The 15,309-nt window shown below is 47.3% G+C and overlaps 1 protein-coding gene across 4 annotated transcripts in view; it reads left to right on the forward strand.

The window, feature by feature from the left end:
• The first annotated feature begins 328 nt into the window (after positions 1–328).
• Positions 329–15,309, forward strand: part of BSN (bassoon presynaptic cytomatrix protein) — a 112,234-nt gene continuing 97,253 nt past the window's right edge. For all 4 annotated transcript variants that reach the window (XM_049777286.1, XM_049777287.1, XM_049777288.1 and 1 more), the window contains exon 1: positions 329–563. In XM_049777286.1, coding sequence (XP_049633243.1) covers positions 370–563 — 194 coding nt within the window. In that variant the 5' untranslated portion in view covers positions 329–369. The remainder of the gene's footprint in view (positions 564–15,309) is intronic.

Raw genomic sequence — 15,309 nt, forward strand, 5'->3', positions numbered from 1 at the left:
CCGCCTCTCGCTCTCCCGCCAAACCAGGCCGGGCTGGCTCCACTCTCTTGCAGATCCCAGCCTGCCCGACGGCGCATGCGCCGGCTGGCCGTATCCCAGCGACCCCGCGGCCGCCTCGTGCACGCGCGTCTGGGTCCTCGGGGGCTGGCGGGAGCGCGCGCGAGGGGAGGTGCGGGTGGGGAGAGGCGTGTGCCCGGAAGAGGGCGCGCGGGCCGCGTCTGCGCATGCGCGGCGGCGGCGGCGGCGGCGGCGGCGGCGGCGGCGGCGGCGCGAGCCGAGCCGGGAGATGGCGGCGGCGGCGGCGGCGGCGGCACCGGGTGTGTGAAGGCCCGGGCCCCCCATTTGGCCCCCCGAAGCCCGCCCGCAGCCATGGGCAACGAGGCGAGCCTGGAGGGGGGCGTTGGCGACGGGCCGCTGCCGCCTGGAGCCTCGGGCCCCGGGCCGGGCCTCGGCGCTGGGAAACCGCCTTCAGCACCAGCCGGCGCTGGACAGCTCCCCGCGCCGGGCGCTGCGCCGGGCACCGCGGGACCCCCCGGCGCGGGTTCGAGTCCCGGCTTGGGCAGGTAAGCGCTTGGCATGGCACGGCTCAGAGGGGTGCGGGGAGCTGCACTCCGGACGAAGCCAGGGCCAGGGCCCACTAGCCCATCCCATCCCCGGGAATTCCAATTTGCAAGGCCAGGTCGGGGTAATCATGGGGTGTGGGACATCAGGCGAGGTTGGCATCGCTTGGATGGAGCTAACTCAACTGGGGTGGGACACACCGGGTGGTCTGGGCAAGCGGGGTGCCCCCTGTGTCTGTCTGATGACAGCCAAGGCCTCCCCCACCCCACTCCACCCCACGCCTGGGAGAGGCTGGGAATGGTGATTGCAGGGTCAGTGGGGGCCTGCCTGCAGACGCATCATGACTTCCATTACCAACCCCAAATTCGCTCACCCGCACTCATCCCCAACACGGGTTCAAGAGGGGCTTATATAACCTCTCAGCACCAGGAGGCACCAGGAGGCAGTGGGATGGAAAATGTGTCCCCGTCCTCCCTGGGGTGCAGGTGTCCATGCATGATGCTGGGCCCAGGATGGATGGAGCCTAATGGGAGTGGCTGTTAGGAAAGGTAAGTTAAGTGTCAGTGCCTCCAACAGAGAGAGACAAATAGTTCAACCGTGAACTTGATCATGTGCTTTCTTTTTTTGTTTTGTTTTGTTTTTTGGTTTTTGGGCCACACCCGGTAATGCACAGGGGTTACTCCTGGCTATGTGCTCAGAAGTTGCTCCTGGCTTGGGGGACCATATGGGACACCGGGGGATCGAACCGCGGTCCGTCCAAGGCTAGCGCAGGCAAGGCAGGCACCTTACCTTTAGCGCCACCGCCCGGCCCCAGATCATGTGCTTTCTTTAGGCGTTCAGCGGTAATAAGCATCTTGGGAGGAAGGGGACATGGCACTGGACACCGGAGGGGCGCTTTTTAGGCTCAATGATATAAATAGGGTCATGTGCTCGCACCACAGTTTAGAGAAACACTTAGGGTGAAGCAAAAAACGCTGTGGACTCGTCTAGCACCAAGATGTGTTCCTGATGCCTCATGATTTCCAACTGGTGGAAAAGCCAAAATCCACGTAGAATGCCCGAAGCAGAACAGTTCTAACCAAATTCTGTGAAAGAAGCTTGTTTGAAAGGTACACTAGCCATTCAAGGTCCTGCTTTAAAGAAAAATAAAGCACCAAGTGGCAGTGAATGCAGTAGAAAGGAATATGCCAATATGCCAATAGACCAGCAAACCGAAAACCCAGGAAAGCTAAGAGACAGCAGTATAAAATGGAAGACATTATCTTTACATCCAATGGGGAGAAGCAAAAACAGAGAGGTGCTTCTCCTGATGTGAGTCTGCTGATTACATTGCCTTGGCTTTTATGTGGGAGCACATCAACTGCAGGGGAACATAAATTTTGATCACTTAGCTGCCCTTCGGTGCCTCGTATGTGCTTATCACCCCCAAAGTAATTTTGTAGACAAGTAATAGCAATGAATGGTTCTTAGTAACTCGAATTCATCCCCTCAGGGGCTCGTCTTGAACATCTCTTTTAAGGGTGGGATCTACCCATTTTCACATTAGCAGTCACAGTAATGCGGTTGGATGGCCTCCTGCTTCTTAGATCTCGAGTGTCCATTTTGTTGCTTGTTGAGCTGCTCTTTGAGTTTTAGGTGGGAACAGACCCATCAAGCATTAGACCTCTCCCTTTAAGGAAAAGCATCCTGAAAGGAGTGGAAAAACACCTTGTTTTTTTTTACATGGCAACTTTACATGGGTTCTTTACATGGGCAACTTGACATTCTTGTCTGGTAACCAAACAGGCTGCTTTGTAGTTTATCCCATGTTGTAGAGCAGAGAGCATATGGGATTGGAAAGACTCTGCAGGTCAGAAGGACAAAAACAGAGGCTTAGTATTTACTGCTGCTTATTCCTTCAGAGTGTTCCGTTCCTGGCTAGGAGCTCCGCTCTAGGTGAGACCTATGGATATTGGTAGGTTGGAGAAATCGTGGGCTCCTGCTGTTGCAGCAATCAGCACGCTCTCTCCTTGATGTGGGCAGTGCTCATATATGGTTCTGTGGTGATGGTTCCTGTCTGTGGCTGTCAGTGAGTAAGCTGGCTGTTTGTCTCCAAAGCTCAGGTCTGGGGCTCTTAGGTGACAGGATTTACTCTTTACCTGATATGATTCGGTTTGTCCCAGCACTTTGGCTGAGAAACGCCTATGTGGTTATCTCTCTCCTTCAGCTTCAGAAGGGTTTCTCCTTCCTCTCACCAGAGCATCTCAGGTACTTGATGCCAAATTTAGCAGGTTCTGTTCTGAGATACTGCTGAACACATATCATCTCATTGATGGAGGAAAAGCCCTGTAGCATATGCTTCTGGGCATTCAGGAAAGAGCATTAGTGCAGTTTTCAAGTAAGCCTGTGAATTTGGGGGCAGTTAGAAGCATCACAGAGGTAGGTGGAGGATTAGGGAAGAGTGAGATCATTTTACTAACAGCAGAGTGGTCTGGAGGTTTTGGGGCATTTGGAATCTGGCTCTTTTCCATGCCTATTTTATCCTTTGTCATCCTCAGTCCTTTCATTCTATACCAGAGCTATCTTGGGCTCTGTGAAGGCGTAGCTCCAACATTTGTGGCTTAGAAGCCTGACCTGGATTCCTTTGGTAGCAGTGCCACCACACCCAGAGTGCTGTCTTTTAACCCACTTGCATGAGATCGCACTTTGGGCATTGGCGAATCACATGCACAGTTAAATAGGTTGTGCCTTTCCCAGGTAGTACCGGATGGGGAAAGGCAGGACTGTCTCTCAGGCTCCATTCTATAAGCTGTGTCTATGCCTTCATGTGGGCAGCATCCTCCAAGCACAGTGTTTCCTCTAGTTGAGAGATCCTATCTTCTCTGAGGGGCATTGGAAAAATAATGGGGGAGTGTGCAATTGTGGAGGCTACTTTCTGTTTGTTTAAAGAAGGTATATTTCCAGAGTGTGCTGAATAGTTTATTTTGTGAAAAGAAGATGGTAGGTCAAATGTATGGGAACCTATAGAAATGTGTGTATTTTATTCATCTGTACATTTTTTTTTTTTTGGTTTTTGGGTCACACCTGGCATCGCTCAGGGTTACTCCTGGCTCTATGCTCAGAAATCGCTCCTGGCAGGCACAGGGGACCATATGGGATGCCAGGATTCGAACCACTGTCCTTCTGCATGAAAGACAAATGCCTTACCTTCATGCTATCTCTCTGGCCCCTCATCTGTACATTCTTGCAATGACTTGTTTTAATGAAAGTAATGTCTGATGTACTCAAGTTGATAAGATTTATCTTATACATTCCCCACCTGGTGAGGCACTATTAGTTCACGACAGAGTTTTATCGTATTTCAGAAAACACTTTTTTAAAAATTGCTCTGGAACTAGAAATAGATATTAAGTGGTAGAACACACATCTTGCATGTGGAAGCCTTAAGTTTGACCTCAGTACTGCCTGGATCCCATAGCACCACTAGTGATAGTTACAGTGGCCCTGGGGAACAGCCAGCAGTGTCCTTCCTCCCAGTTGCCCAAAGGAGCCATTTAGATCAATGACAGCCTGCATAATTTATACGGGTTTCTGTGGTTTTCACATTATTTTTTGTTTTGTTTATGGGTCACATCTTGTGGTGTTCAAAGTCTACTCCAAGCTTGGTGTTATGGGGTTGCCCCAAGCTGCTGAGGGGTACTAGAACTTGCATCCTGGGTTCCTTCAGGCAAAGCATATGTAGTGACCCTTTTAGCTATCTTCTCTGACCTTTCTACATATTGTTTAGTAAGGGCATATGCTTGAGGCCCCTAGAATACTTTTGTCTATGATCAGTTCTTCAGGCCTGGTATCTTAATACTCGAACCTAGGGAGTGGTACATGAGACTGTTAGTACGTGGGGACCACCAAGTCTATACATATGGTGTTATTTGTATCTATACATACGGTGTTATATGTATTGCCAGGAATTGGACTCAGGGCCTTGCACGTACTAGACACACACTCTACCAGTTGAGCTATCTCCCTGATCCCTAGTTGCACATGTTTTGACAGTTGCAACTTGATCTGTAGTCAGTCAACTATTTACCTATGTCAATCACAATCACTGGACTTGACTTGGTGAAGGACTAAAGGGGAACATGATGCTCCTGATTATCTAACATTTCAAGGCAGGTTGGTCAGAAGGCTGTGGAAGAACCAAATCATAGACAGATTCTCAGAGTGGCATATTGGGCAGCTTAGTATCTAAGAAGTATCAATTGGGCAGGGTTTTTTTTTGGGGGGGTGGGATCCACACCCAGCAGCACTCGGGCTTGCTCTACACTCAGAAATGGCTTCTGGCAGGCTTGGGGGACCATATTGGATGCCGGGATTCGAACCATAGTCCTTCTACATGCAAGGCAAATGCCTTGCCTCCATGCTATCTCTCTGGGCAGTCTTTATACAATTGTTAGGAAGAGTAGAGAGGGAGAACTTGGCTTCAAAAGTAGGAGAATTCCTTAGGGCTGAAGAGATAGCATGTAGGTAGGGTGTTTGCCTTGCATGCAGAAGGTTGGTGGTTCGAATCCCGGCATCCCATATGGTCACCCGAGCCTGCCAGGGAAGATTTCTGAGCGTAGAGCCAGGAGTAACCCCTGAGCAAAGCTGGGTGTGACCCAAAAACCAAAACCAAAAAAAAAAAAAAAAAAAAAAAAAAAAGGAGAATTCCAAAGCATGCTGGAAAAGTGGTAGAGTTATGAGAGATGGCCAGAAGGAGAAATGTGAGTAGATGGGGCCTAACGCAGAGGTGTGGAGAAGAGAAAGGATAAGCCAGGTAAAACTTTTTCCCTTCTTTATCCTTCCAAACTCTGTATTCAAGACCAGTTCACCTCTTTCTCACTTCCAATCCATATTCCATGGAGATATTGTGAGCCAAAAACAAAAACAACTGGGCACAGAGAAACTGCTTGTTTATTGGAGGATGGGCAACACAATACCAGTATCTATCTATACTTACAAAATATGTACATGGGGCCGGAGAGAGAGCATGAAGGTAGGGCGTTTGCCTTACATGCAGAAGGACGGTGGTTCAAATCCTGGCATCCCATATGGTTCACACATGTATGTGTGTATTTACATATACACACACACATATATATATACCATATATAATTTCTGGACCATACCTAGCATCCATCAGTGATGAGGGTTTAGTTCTAGCTCTCGGCTCAGGGATCATTCCTAGCAGTGCTCAAGAACCATATATAGTGCCGGATTTAACTGGGTTCAGCTTTATTTAAGGCAACTGCTTTCACCCCTGCACTCTCTAGCCCTATTTTAAACTTCCTTTTTTTTCTGGACACACCTGGCTGTACTCAGGACTTACTCCTGGCTCCGTTTTCACAATCACTTCTGGTGATGCTCAGAGTACTGTATGGGGTGCCAGAGATTGAACTCAGATTCACCATGTGCAAGCAAGAGCCCTACGCACTGTACTATTAGTTCAGCCCCTTAAAAACTTTTTTATAGGGGTAAGAGTGATAGTGCAACAGGTAAGGCATTTGCCTCACATGTGGCCCACTAGGGTTTGATTCCTGACATCCCATATGGTCCCCTGGACAGCGCCAGGAATAAATCCTGACTGTAGAGCCAGTCGTAAGCCTTGAGCACTGCCAAGTGTGTGTGTGTGTGTGTGTGTGTGTGTGTGTGTGTGTGTGTGTGTGAGAGAGAGAGAATACATTTTATTAAAGAAAATTTAAAATATAAATAGAAGGGGCCAGAGAACTAATACAGCGGTAGGGCGTTTGCCTTGCACGCAGCTGACCCAGGATGGACCTGTGTTCGATCCCCAGTATCCTAGATGGTTTCCCCAAGCCTACCAGGAGTGATTTATTTTTTTTGGTTTTTGGGCCACACCCGGCGGTGCTCAGGGGTTACTCCTGGCTGTCTGCTCAGAAATAGCTCCTCGAAGGCACGGGGGACCATATGGGACACCGGGATTTGAACCAACCACCTTTGGTCCTGGATCGGCTGCTTGCAAGGCAAATGCCGCTGTGCTATCTCTCCGGGCCCCAGGAGTGATTTCTGAGCTTAATGCCAGGAGTAACTCTTGAATGCTGCTGGGTGTGGCCCAAAAAAAAACCCAAATAAATAAATAAATAGAAGTAGGGAGAATAAACTGATGAACTGTAATGTTCTCATTGTCCACTTCAGAGATCACCAACCCATCACTGATCATCACGAAAGTACCTTTCAGGCATCCCAGATTTCATAGCATATTTTTTACTATGTATTTCTATAATATAGGACTTTGTATAAACATCACTATGATAGCTTGATTACATCAAAACAAGATAACCAAGCTCTTAGAATCTCAGCAAGTTTTTAGCTAGGGTTTAAGGTTTTCTGATGGCCTTATTTATTTTTGCAGTTGCTTTGAACTCTGATGTAAACAGAGTCTATTCTTACACTCTGTTATTGTTGTTTTTGTTTGGGGGCCATACCTGACTTCTCTCAGAGTTTACTCCTGGCTCTGTGCTCAGAGGTCACTCCTGGTGGTGCTTCAGGAATGGTATGAGGTGCTGGGGATGGAATTCAGGTTGGCTTCATGCAAGGCAAGCATTTTAACTCCCACACTATTACTCTGATCTTGGGTCTGCACTTTGCATTTTTTGTTTTTGTTTTGTTTGATTACACTCAGTTGTGCTGAGAGGTTACTTTTTTCTCTGTACTCAGGAATCACTCCTATCAGGATCTGGGGCTCCAATGGGATGTACTATCAGGTAGTTTAGCAGATAGGGCACTTGCCTTGCATGCATCTGACCATGCTTTTTTGTTGTGGTGTTTTGTTTTGGGGCCACACCCGGCAGCGCTCAGGGGTTACTCCTGGCTTGGCACTCAGGAATCATTCCTGTCAGTGCTCCAGGGAGTTTATGGAATGCCAGGGGTTGAATCCTGCACGCAAAACAAGTGTTTTACGTGCTGTACTATCTCTCTGACCCTCACACTTTGCATTTATTGAATATATTTCCTTAAGTCCATAGATGGATTCCTTCTCCTTGTTTTCCCCTTTGTAATTTATGATCAGAGAACAATATTTGGTTCTTTTTTCTTATGATCTGGATTATATTTTTTACTTTTTGGATTGTATCCCTGTGATGCAATTTAAAACATTCCTCTGGTACAAGTTCTTCCTGTAAACTAGGAATCATATCTAAAAGCCACTGTTATTAAGATTCAAATCAGATTTAAGAGGCCGAAGTAATGTAGAGAGTGTAGGTCATGGGCCTTGCATACAGCTGACTTGCTGGGGTACGAATCCCAGAAACCTATTGGTTCCCTCAGCACTGTCAGGAGTGATCCCTGAGTGCAAAGCCAGGAGTAAGCCCTGAGCACCACCAGGTGTGACAAAAATAAACCAAATGAAACAATAACAAAAATTATATTTAAAAAAAAATCTTTGGTCTCTCCAGAGGTACACGAGGCCTATACCATGCAGTACTTGGAATCAGTATTAATTGAGCCATTCCTGGCCCAAGAAATGCTGATTTAAAAAAAAAAAAGGTTTCGGAGCCGGTGAGGTGGCGCTAGAGGTAAGGTGTCTGCCTTGCAAGTGCTAGCCAAGGAAGGACCTCGGTTCGATCCCCAGGCGTCCCATATGGTCCCCCCAAGCCAGGGGCAATTTCTGAGCACTTAGCCAGGAGTAACCCCTGAGCATCAAACGGGTGTGGCCCGAAAAACAAAAACAAAAAAGTTTGTTGAGGGTTTGTGTTGAAGGACTGAATTCAATGAAAAGAAACCAGAATTTAGCTGGTTTGGTGGACAAAGAATACTGCAAAGAATAAAAAATTTTGTTCTGGGATTGGAGCGACAGCACAGCGGTAGAGTGTTTGCCTTGCACACAGCTGCCTGGGACAGACTTGGGTTTGATCTCCATCATCTCATATGGTCCCCCGAGCCTGCCAGGAGAGATTTCTGAGTGCAGAACCAGGAGTAACCCCTGAGTGCTGCCAGGTGTGGCCTCAAAACAAAACAAAAAAAGAAATTCTATTCTTTGGGATCAGAGCAATAGCACAGTGGGTAGGGCCTCAATCTTCGGCATCCCATATGGTCTTCAAGCACCACCAGGAATGACCTCTGAGAGTAGATTCAGGAGTAACCCCTGAGCACCATTAGGTGTGGTTCAAAAACCAAAAAGGAAAATAACAATTCTGTTTTTTTTTCCCCCTAAGGTTCTCCTTCCTCTGAGTAGGTTTGTTCTGAAAAAAAAAAAAAACACAAAAACAAAAACAAAAACAAAAACCATTTTTTTTGTTTGTTTTTGGGTCACACCCGGCAGTGCTCATGGGTTACTCCTGGCTCTGTGCTCAGAAATTGCCCCTGGCAGGCTTGGGGGACCATATGGGATGCTGGGATTCGAACCATTGTCCTTATGCATGCAAGGCAAACGACTTACCTCCTTGCTATCTCTCCGGTTTGTTCAGAATTTAAGAAGGTAAAGTTTTCAGAGACCTCTAGATCATTTTTTTTAAATTCTAGCTTAGGGGAGACCTTCTTGTATGTAAGTAGGAGACTGTTAGGAGACTGGATTCTGGCTCCAATAAACCTTTCTCCTTCCTCTAAGTTTCATTGTATATGAATGAGGCTCTTTCCTTGGTTGTTGAGGAAGGTGGGAAGGCAGACCTTACTATGTGTGGGCTCTCTGAAAGGAATCTGATCCTTTAGCCCATGTGCAGTTGGGCTGACTTGGCAAAACTATCACCCCTCCATTACAGGAAGGAAGCTTGCTTCATCCTAAGAGCTTTGCTAGGTGTTTGACACGAATATTTCCCCCTCCACCTGCCTGATCATCCAGCTCTTTAGATAGTCTGTTTGGCATTACCAGGCATACTCTTTTGTTTGTTTGTTTGGGGCTACACCCTGTGGCACTCAGGGGTTACTCCTGGCTCTGTACCAGTGGTCCTCAAACTATGGCCCGCAGTCCACATATTGTATTTGTATATGTTTTGTTTCTTCATTGCAAAATAAGATATATGCAGCGTGCATAAGAATTCGTTCAAGGGGCCGGGAAGGTGGCGCTAGAGGTAAGGTGTCTGCCTTACAAGCGCTAGCCAAGGAACGGACCGCAGTTCGATCCCCCGGCGTCCCATATGGTCCCCCCAAGCCAGGGGCGATTTCTGAGCACATAGCCAGGGGTAACCCCTGAGCGTCAAACGGGTGTGGCCCAAAAACCAAAAAAAAAAAAAAAAAAAAGAATTCGTTCATAAGTTTTGTTTTTACTATAGTCAGACTCTCCAGTGGTCTGAGAGACAGTGAACTGGCCCCCTGTTTAAAAAGTTTGAGGACCCCTGCGTGAGTCTGCACTAAGAAATCACTCCTGGTAGGCTCGAGGGATCATATGGGATGCTGAGGATCAAACCTTGGTCGGTCCCTGGTCTGCAATGTGCAAGGCAAATGCCCTACCACTGTGCTATCTCTTCTGCTCTGGAATATTCTTTTTAAATGGTGAAATGGTGACTGAAATCTGCATTCCATCAGTAAGGGCTCCAAGTCACTTTAGGATTTTCCTGGTGTGTTATGTGAAATGAATGATCTAGCCATGGGCCTCCTGCCATGCCATGCTGGCATTGGTGCTGGATTCATATTATCATAGTTCTCTTCTTGTCAGGCTCCTGCTATCTCCGCACAGTGGAGGAAGCTGGTTGTAACTAGAGAAAGAATTGGGAATCTGGCATCGGTGATCCTGCCTCTGTAAGGGAGGTGGAGCTCTGTTGTCCCACCTCCTGTGATTTCATCTCTGTAGACTGGGTTGGTGTTTGCCAGCTGCTACCATTCTGTCAGCCCTGTGCCTTATTATACTTTAGGTTCTGTTCACCTGTGTTGGTGGGATGGAGCCAGTGAGCGATGTCCCTGATTCATCTGTGCCCAAGGCAGATCTCAGTGCTGCTCTGATTTCTCTGTTTCATGTTCTTTGCTCACTGGGGCATTGAGAATTATGAAGAGAGCCATGCTTTTGCAGAGACCTCTTGTTTATTTAGGATCTCTAGATCTTTTCATCAACAGGGCCACATGGAGCCACATTGGGACCCCTTGAAATCAAATCTATAATTGCTTAGAAAGTCCTGGCTGCCTAGAAGTGGATGGAGCTGCTGCCAGTACTCTAGGTGCTCAGGGTCTACAGTACTTGGGGATTATTCCTGGAGCTCAGGCATGCAAAGCATGTGCCCTAACCCTTTGAGCTCTCTTTCTGGCCCTAAAGGATTGATCATTGGGTCCTAATCATTGGGAAGATCATAGAGTCTCCAGCAGCCAGTCTGTGAGCTCATACAAGGATCACCCTCTTAGTCCCATCTAGGACTGCTTCTAGGTACTCAAAGGAACTCTGCAGTGCTACTAACCAGGTAGGAGCTGTTTCCTCTTAAGGATGTGGGAAGAGGAGGGCAGGGCAACAGCACAGTAGGTATGATGTTTGCCTTGCATGAAGCTGACCTGGGTTCGATCTCTGGCATCCCAAAAGGTTCCCCAACCCTGCCAGAAGTAATTTCTGAGAGCAGAGCCAGAAGTAACTCCCAAGTGGTGCCAGGTGTGGCCCCAAAATAAATAAATAAATAAATAAAGGATGCTGGAAGAATAAGTATGGCATTGTTTGAAAGTAAAGGAGGTAAGGTTATTTCTTGAAAGCCACCCATATAGTTGATACATTTGAGGTAATGAGGGCCATCTGAACTTTTTATAAGTGAGAACTGTATGATGTATTTCTACAATTAAATTCTACTTAGAAGCAGGAGGATTTTGAAGTGAAAATTTATCCATATAGGCAGGAAACTATTTGTGAGCTCCTTCTGGATGCCTATCTCAGGAGGCAAGTGAAGAACTAAGGAAGGAGATTGAGTGGGTTCAGAGGGTTCCCAGTCTGGAGAAGGGAGAGGCTTACTCAGATACCTGCCCCCCAGTTCCTTTCATTAGGCTTTGCCTTTTGTCTCACCGAGGTAAGAGAAAGGAGAACATGGTTCCAAGGGTTGTATTATTTCATATCCCAGATAGTTGAGCATATATTTGTATAGTGTTTTACAGCTTACAAAACACATTCACAACATTAACTTGTTCTGTTGGGAGCTCCATCAGCCTAATATGAAAGAGTTAGAAGAACAGCCAGCTAGCTGACTTTAGCAAACTGAAATGCCATACACAGAGCACAGCTGGAGGACCACGTCATTTCCCTGCCTCCTGCTCTGAGAAGATGGAAAATTTAGCAAGAGGGTGGGGAGGGCTTTGAGGATGGAAAAGGATCAGGAAGTAGGACATTTGAGAAAAGGACAGGTTGGCAGGGGGTGGGGACTGAATAGTGGGGCCTCCCGGGGGTGGGTCAGAAGCTCTGGTTTTAATCAAGTTCAACATAGGCTGTATATCTTGGGTAGGTGCTCAGCATTTTTTTAATCTGTAAAATGAAAGATTTAATGATCTCTGCAGTCCCCTTATCGTGACAGTTTTTTTCTGAGATGAATAAAAAGCAACGGTGATGCCTCCTATAGTTCTTGAGCCCCACGGAGGAGAGAAAAACAGGAGCGACAGTCAGGTTAATCAGGAGCATTAAGTGAGGAGGCTTGCTCTCCCGTGGTGCTTCAGAGCTCCTTCAGAGTGGACAAGATGTCTTCACAGACTGAGTCCCGGAGAGGTGCTGGCTGGCAGAGAGGCTCCTGGTACTCGGGCTCTTCAAAAGCTACTGGCTTCTTCCACAGCCAGGACATACACTGACAAAAAAGTATTGAGCATCTCCTATTGGGTTGGCTAGCAAGGCTCCTATCTGGTTGTGGAGCGCCTGCTGCCGACTTCATGTTCCCTCCCCTCCAGGCTTGGCAGTTCAGTGTTGTGTCCCCCAACACCCAGGCTCCCTAGCAGCAATAGGGAACCTACGGGTTCCAGGGGTGTGGAATTGACCGATACTTTGGTCAATTCCACGGTGGGGGTCTTGGAAAGGATATGCCTAAGGGGACTCTAGCCTTGTTCCCTCTAGTTGTGCCAAGTCCTAGGCTGGCAGACGGAGGAAGTGGATGTGGCTCTCCTTGCAGCTTATCTTGCAGCTTCATGAACTCCGTCAGCATTTGGGTCTAGCTTTTCTTCTGAAGCAAGGGTCAGTCTTAACAGGTGATTTCTTAGTGCTTTTCTCTTTAATTTAGAACATCTAATTCAGCTCCCAGCATCTCCCAGAATGTTTGCACTCATTGTCTGAAGGTAGCAACTCTGACTTGTGAATATGTCAGTAGTCGGTGGCCTTTGGTTTCTCCCAGGCATATGCTCTGCTGTCGGAAAGTTCTTTTCGTTAGTCTGAAGTGGGTTTTCCAGTATGGAGTCATTTTGGAGAACCAGAACTACTAAAACAACATGGTCAATGCACAAGTGATTTTGCTCTGCGTTGCCTAGCCTAAGGGACCAGTAGGTGCAGAAGCAGGAAGCTCAGAGAGAGGGTGGATGGTGTGTAGACATGAGAGGCTACCAAGAGCCAGAAGGCAGAAGGATTCAGAGTGCTGAAAGGGGTTCAACTTCTGGCTCTTCTATGGACATAGAGGCAGAAGAAGGACTGCTGCTGGTTGGCTAGTTTCATTTTGGAGGCGATCTGAGGGAGATATTAGGTAGGCAGCCGAGTATTCAAATCTGAGCTGGAAAAATAAAGTAGCACTTCACCTGCTAATGCTTTAATATTAAGGCCACCTGCTTCTCTACAAGTACCTTGAGAGAGATAAGAAAGAGGAAAAAATTAAGGTAATTCTGGAATTACAAGAGGGGAAGTCAAGTACATACAATTTAACAAACATTTATCAAATGAGATGCTAGAAATGAAAGCACTTAGCATGAGGATAGGTATTAAATGCCAATTGATGCCTCACTCCTACCCCAGCCTGATGTGAATATATATATGTATATATATGAACAGTTAGAGTCAAATTCCTGCTTCTTACCATAGAGAAAGTTTATTTATTTATTTGGCCACTTCCAGCTGTGCTCAGGAGGTACTCCTGGCTCTCTACTTCGAAATTACTCCTGGAAGGCTCATGGAACCAGGTGGAATGCCAGGAATCGAACCTGAGTTGGCCCCATGCAAGGCAAATGCCCTACTTGTTGGACTATCAGTCCTACTCCTTTATTTTGGTTTTGAAGCCACATCTAATGGTACTCAGGGATTACTCTAAGTATAATGCTGGGTTGGAGGGTTGAACCCTCTCCCCAATGTGTTGAAGGACATGAGATTCTGAGAATTGAACCCAGGATTCCCACATGCTTTTTGCACCACATGAGCTATTTCTCCAGCTCTGAGAATTTTTGCACTTTGAACTGGATTAAGGGTAGGTCCTTGCCTCTTTGGGAACTCTGACTCAATGAAGGGCTCAAAACCCATTCTGGTTCATCCTGCTCATCTATCACATATAGCTACTGAAATAGACACAGAATTTGAGGCACGCTGGAGAGTTCTTTCGAAATGCCCTGCCAATTCACTGCTACCTGGGGTAGAAACCCAGCCTGCAGAGCCACAGAGAATACCCTTTTGTTGCTTTGCCTCCTAACCCCAGGAGGCCTGGTCAGTGGGAAGGGGCAGTCTTAATGGCAGATTTGGAATACTGGAAAGAAGATAGGAAGAAGGGGCCTCTAGGCCTGGAGCTGCTTCTCTGGGATAATGATGTGCTTCTGGGCAGTTGAGATAGCACAGTTTCACTCTGGGGATGTGCGTTTCTCTTCTTGGGGCTCTGGATGTAGGCTCTAGTAGATGGTGCTGGCTTAGACACTGGCAGAATGGAGTAGGATTTTCCCAGTGGCCAAGCATCTATCTCTGCTCTCCTTCTGTACTGAAACTTATTTTACAAACAACAGTGCTCAACTCTGGTAGCCAGGCTTCGAGGGATTTCCAGCTAGAGAGCTGTTGGATAGCTGTCTCAGGAGGAACCAGTGGAAGAAAAAGGAAGGTAGGGAGAAGTGAGAACAGGGCAGTGTGTTCTGATTGCTTGCAATAGAGCAGGCCAGCCACACTGCCTTGGTCCTCACAGGTACTGTGTGCTGTGTGCTGAAGTCTGTGTAGGTTTCCTGCTCTCGCCAGTGAGAGCAGAACCTTCCTGGCCAGCAGCTCTAGATCTTGTCTGCTCTGTACCTAAGCTGGAAAAACAGAGAACAGAGAACGGCAGACACATAGCCTTTGTGTTGTCTGTACCCAAGCAGTTGGTCAGATGTGAGGAAAGCCCACCCAGGACACTGTGATGGTGCCAGAGCTGAAAACTCTAGATCCCTGAGTGTGGATTGAGGAAGGCAAAAAATGTCTTCCCTGTTCTTAGCACAGAAAGCTGGAGAGCCTGATAAGGGGAACACACTTCTGCATTGGATGGCTGGGACACTGGCTCACTGCTCTGGGTGCCTGGTAGTATTGAGGCTTTCAGAAGTGTGAGGAAAAAGGAAACCAATGCTTTTCCTAATGGAGAACACTGAGTTTTCTGTGCTCCCTCATAGGAGATTACTCAGGAACTCACGTCCGTGCGTATTGGAGGGCCAGTGACTCCAGGAGTAATCAAGGCTGAACCTCCCTTCAAGATTGGGTAGCATCCTAGCCCAATGCCCTTAGCTTCCTTTCCTTAGTCCCTACTAGTAACTCAGGAGAAAAACAAGTTCAGCTGAAAACGCGAATGACTTTTGGAATAGTTATAAATTCTAGTGGTATTTCAGGATTTTGCCATCCAGAATTTTTCTTCTTCAGTGTAGCCCTGGCCAGTAGAGGATCAGGAGAGCTGGTAGGGTTGAAAAGACTAAATC

This window comes from Suncus etruscus, chromosome 7, assembly GCF_024139225.1.
Source record: "Suncus etruscus isolate mSunEtr1 chromosome 7, mSunEtr1.pri.cur, whole genome shotgun sequence".
Classification (NCBI taxonomy): domain Eukaryota; kingdom Metazoa; phylum Chordata; class Mammalia; order Eulipotyphla; family Soricidae; genus Suncus; species Suncus etruscus.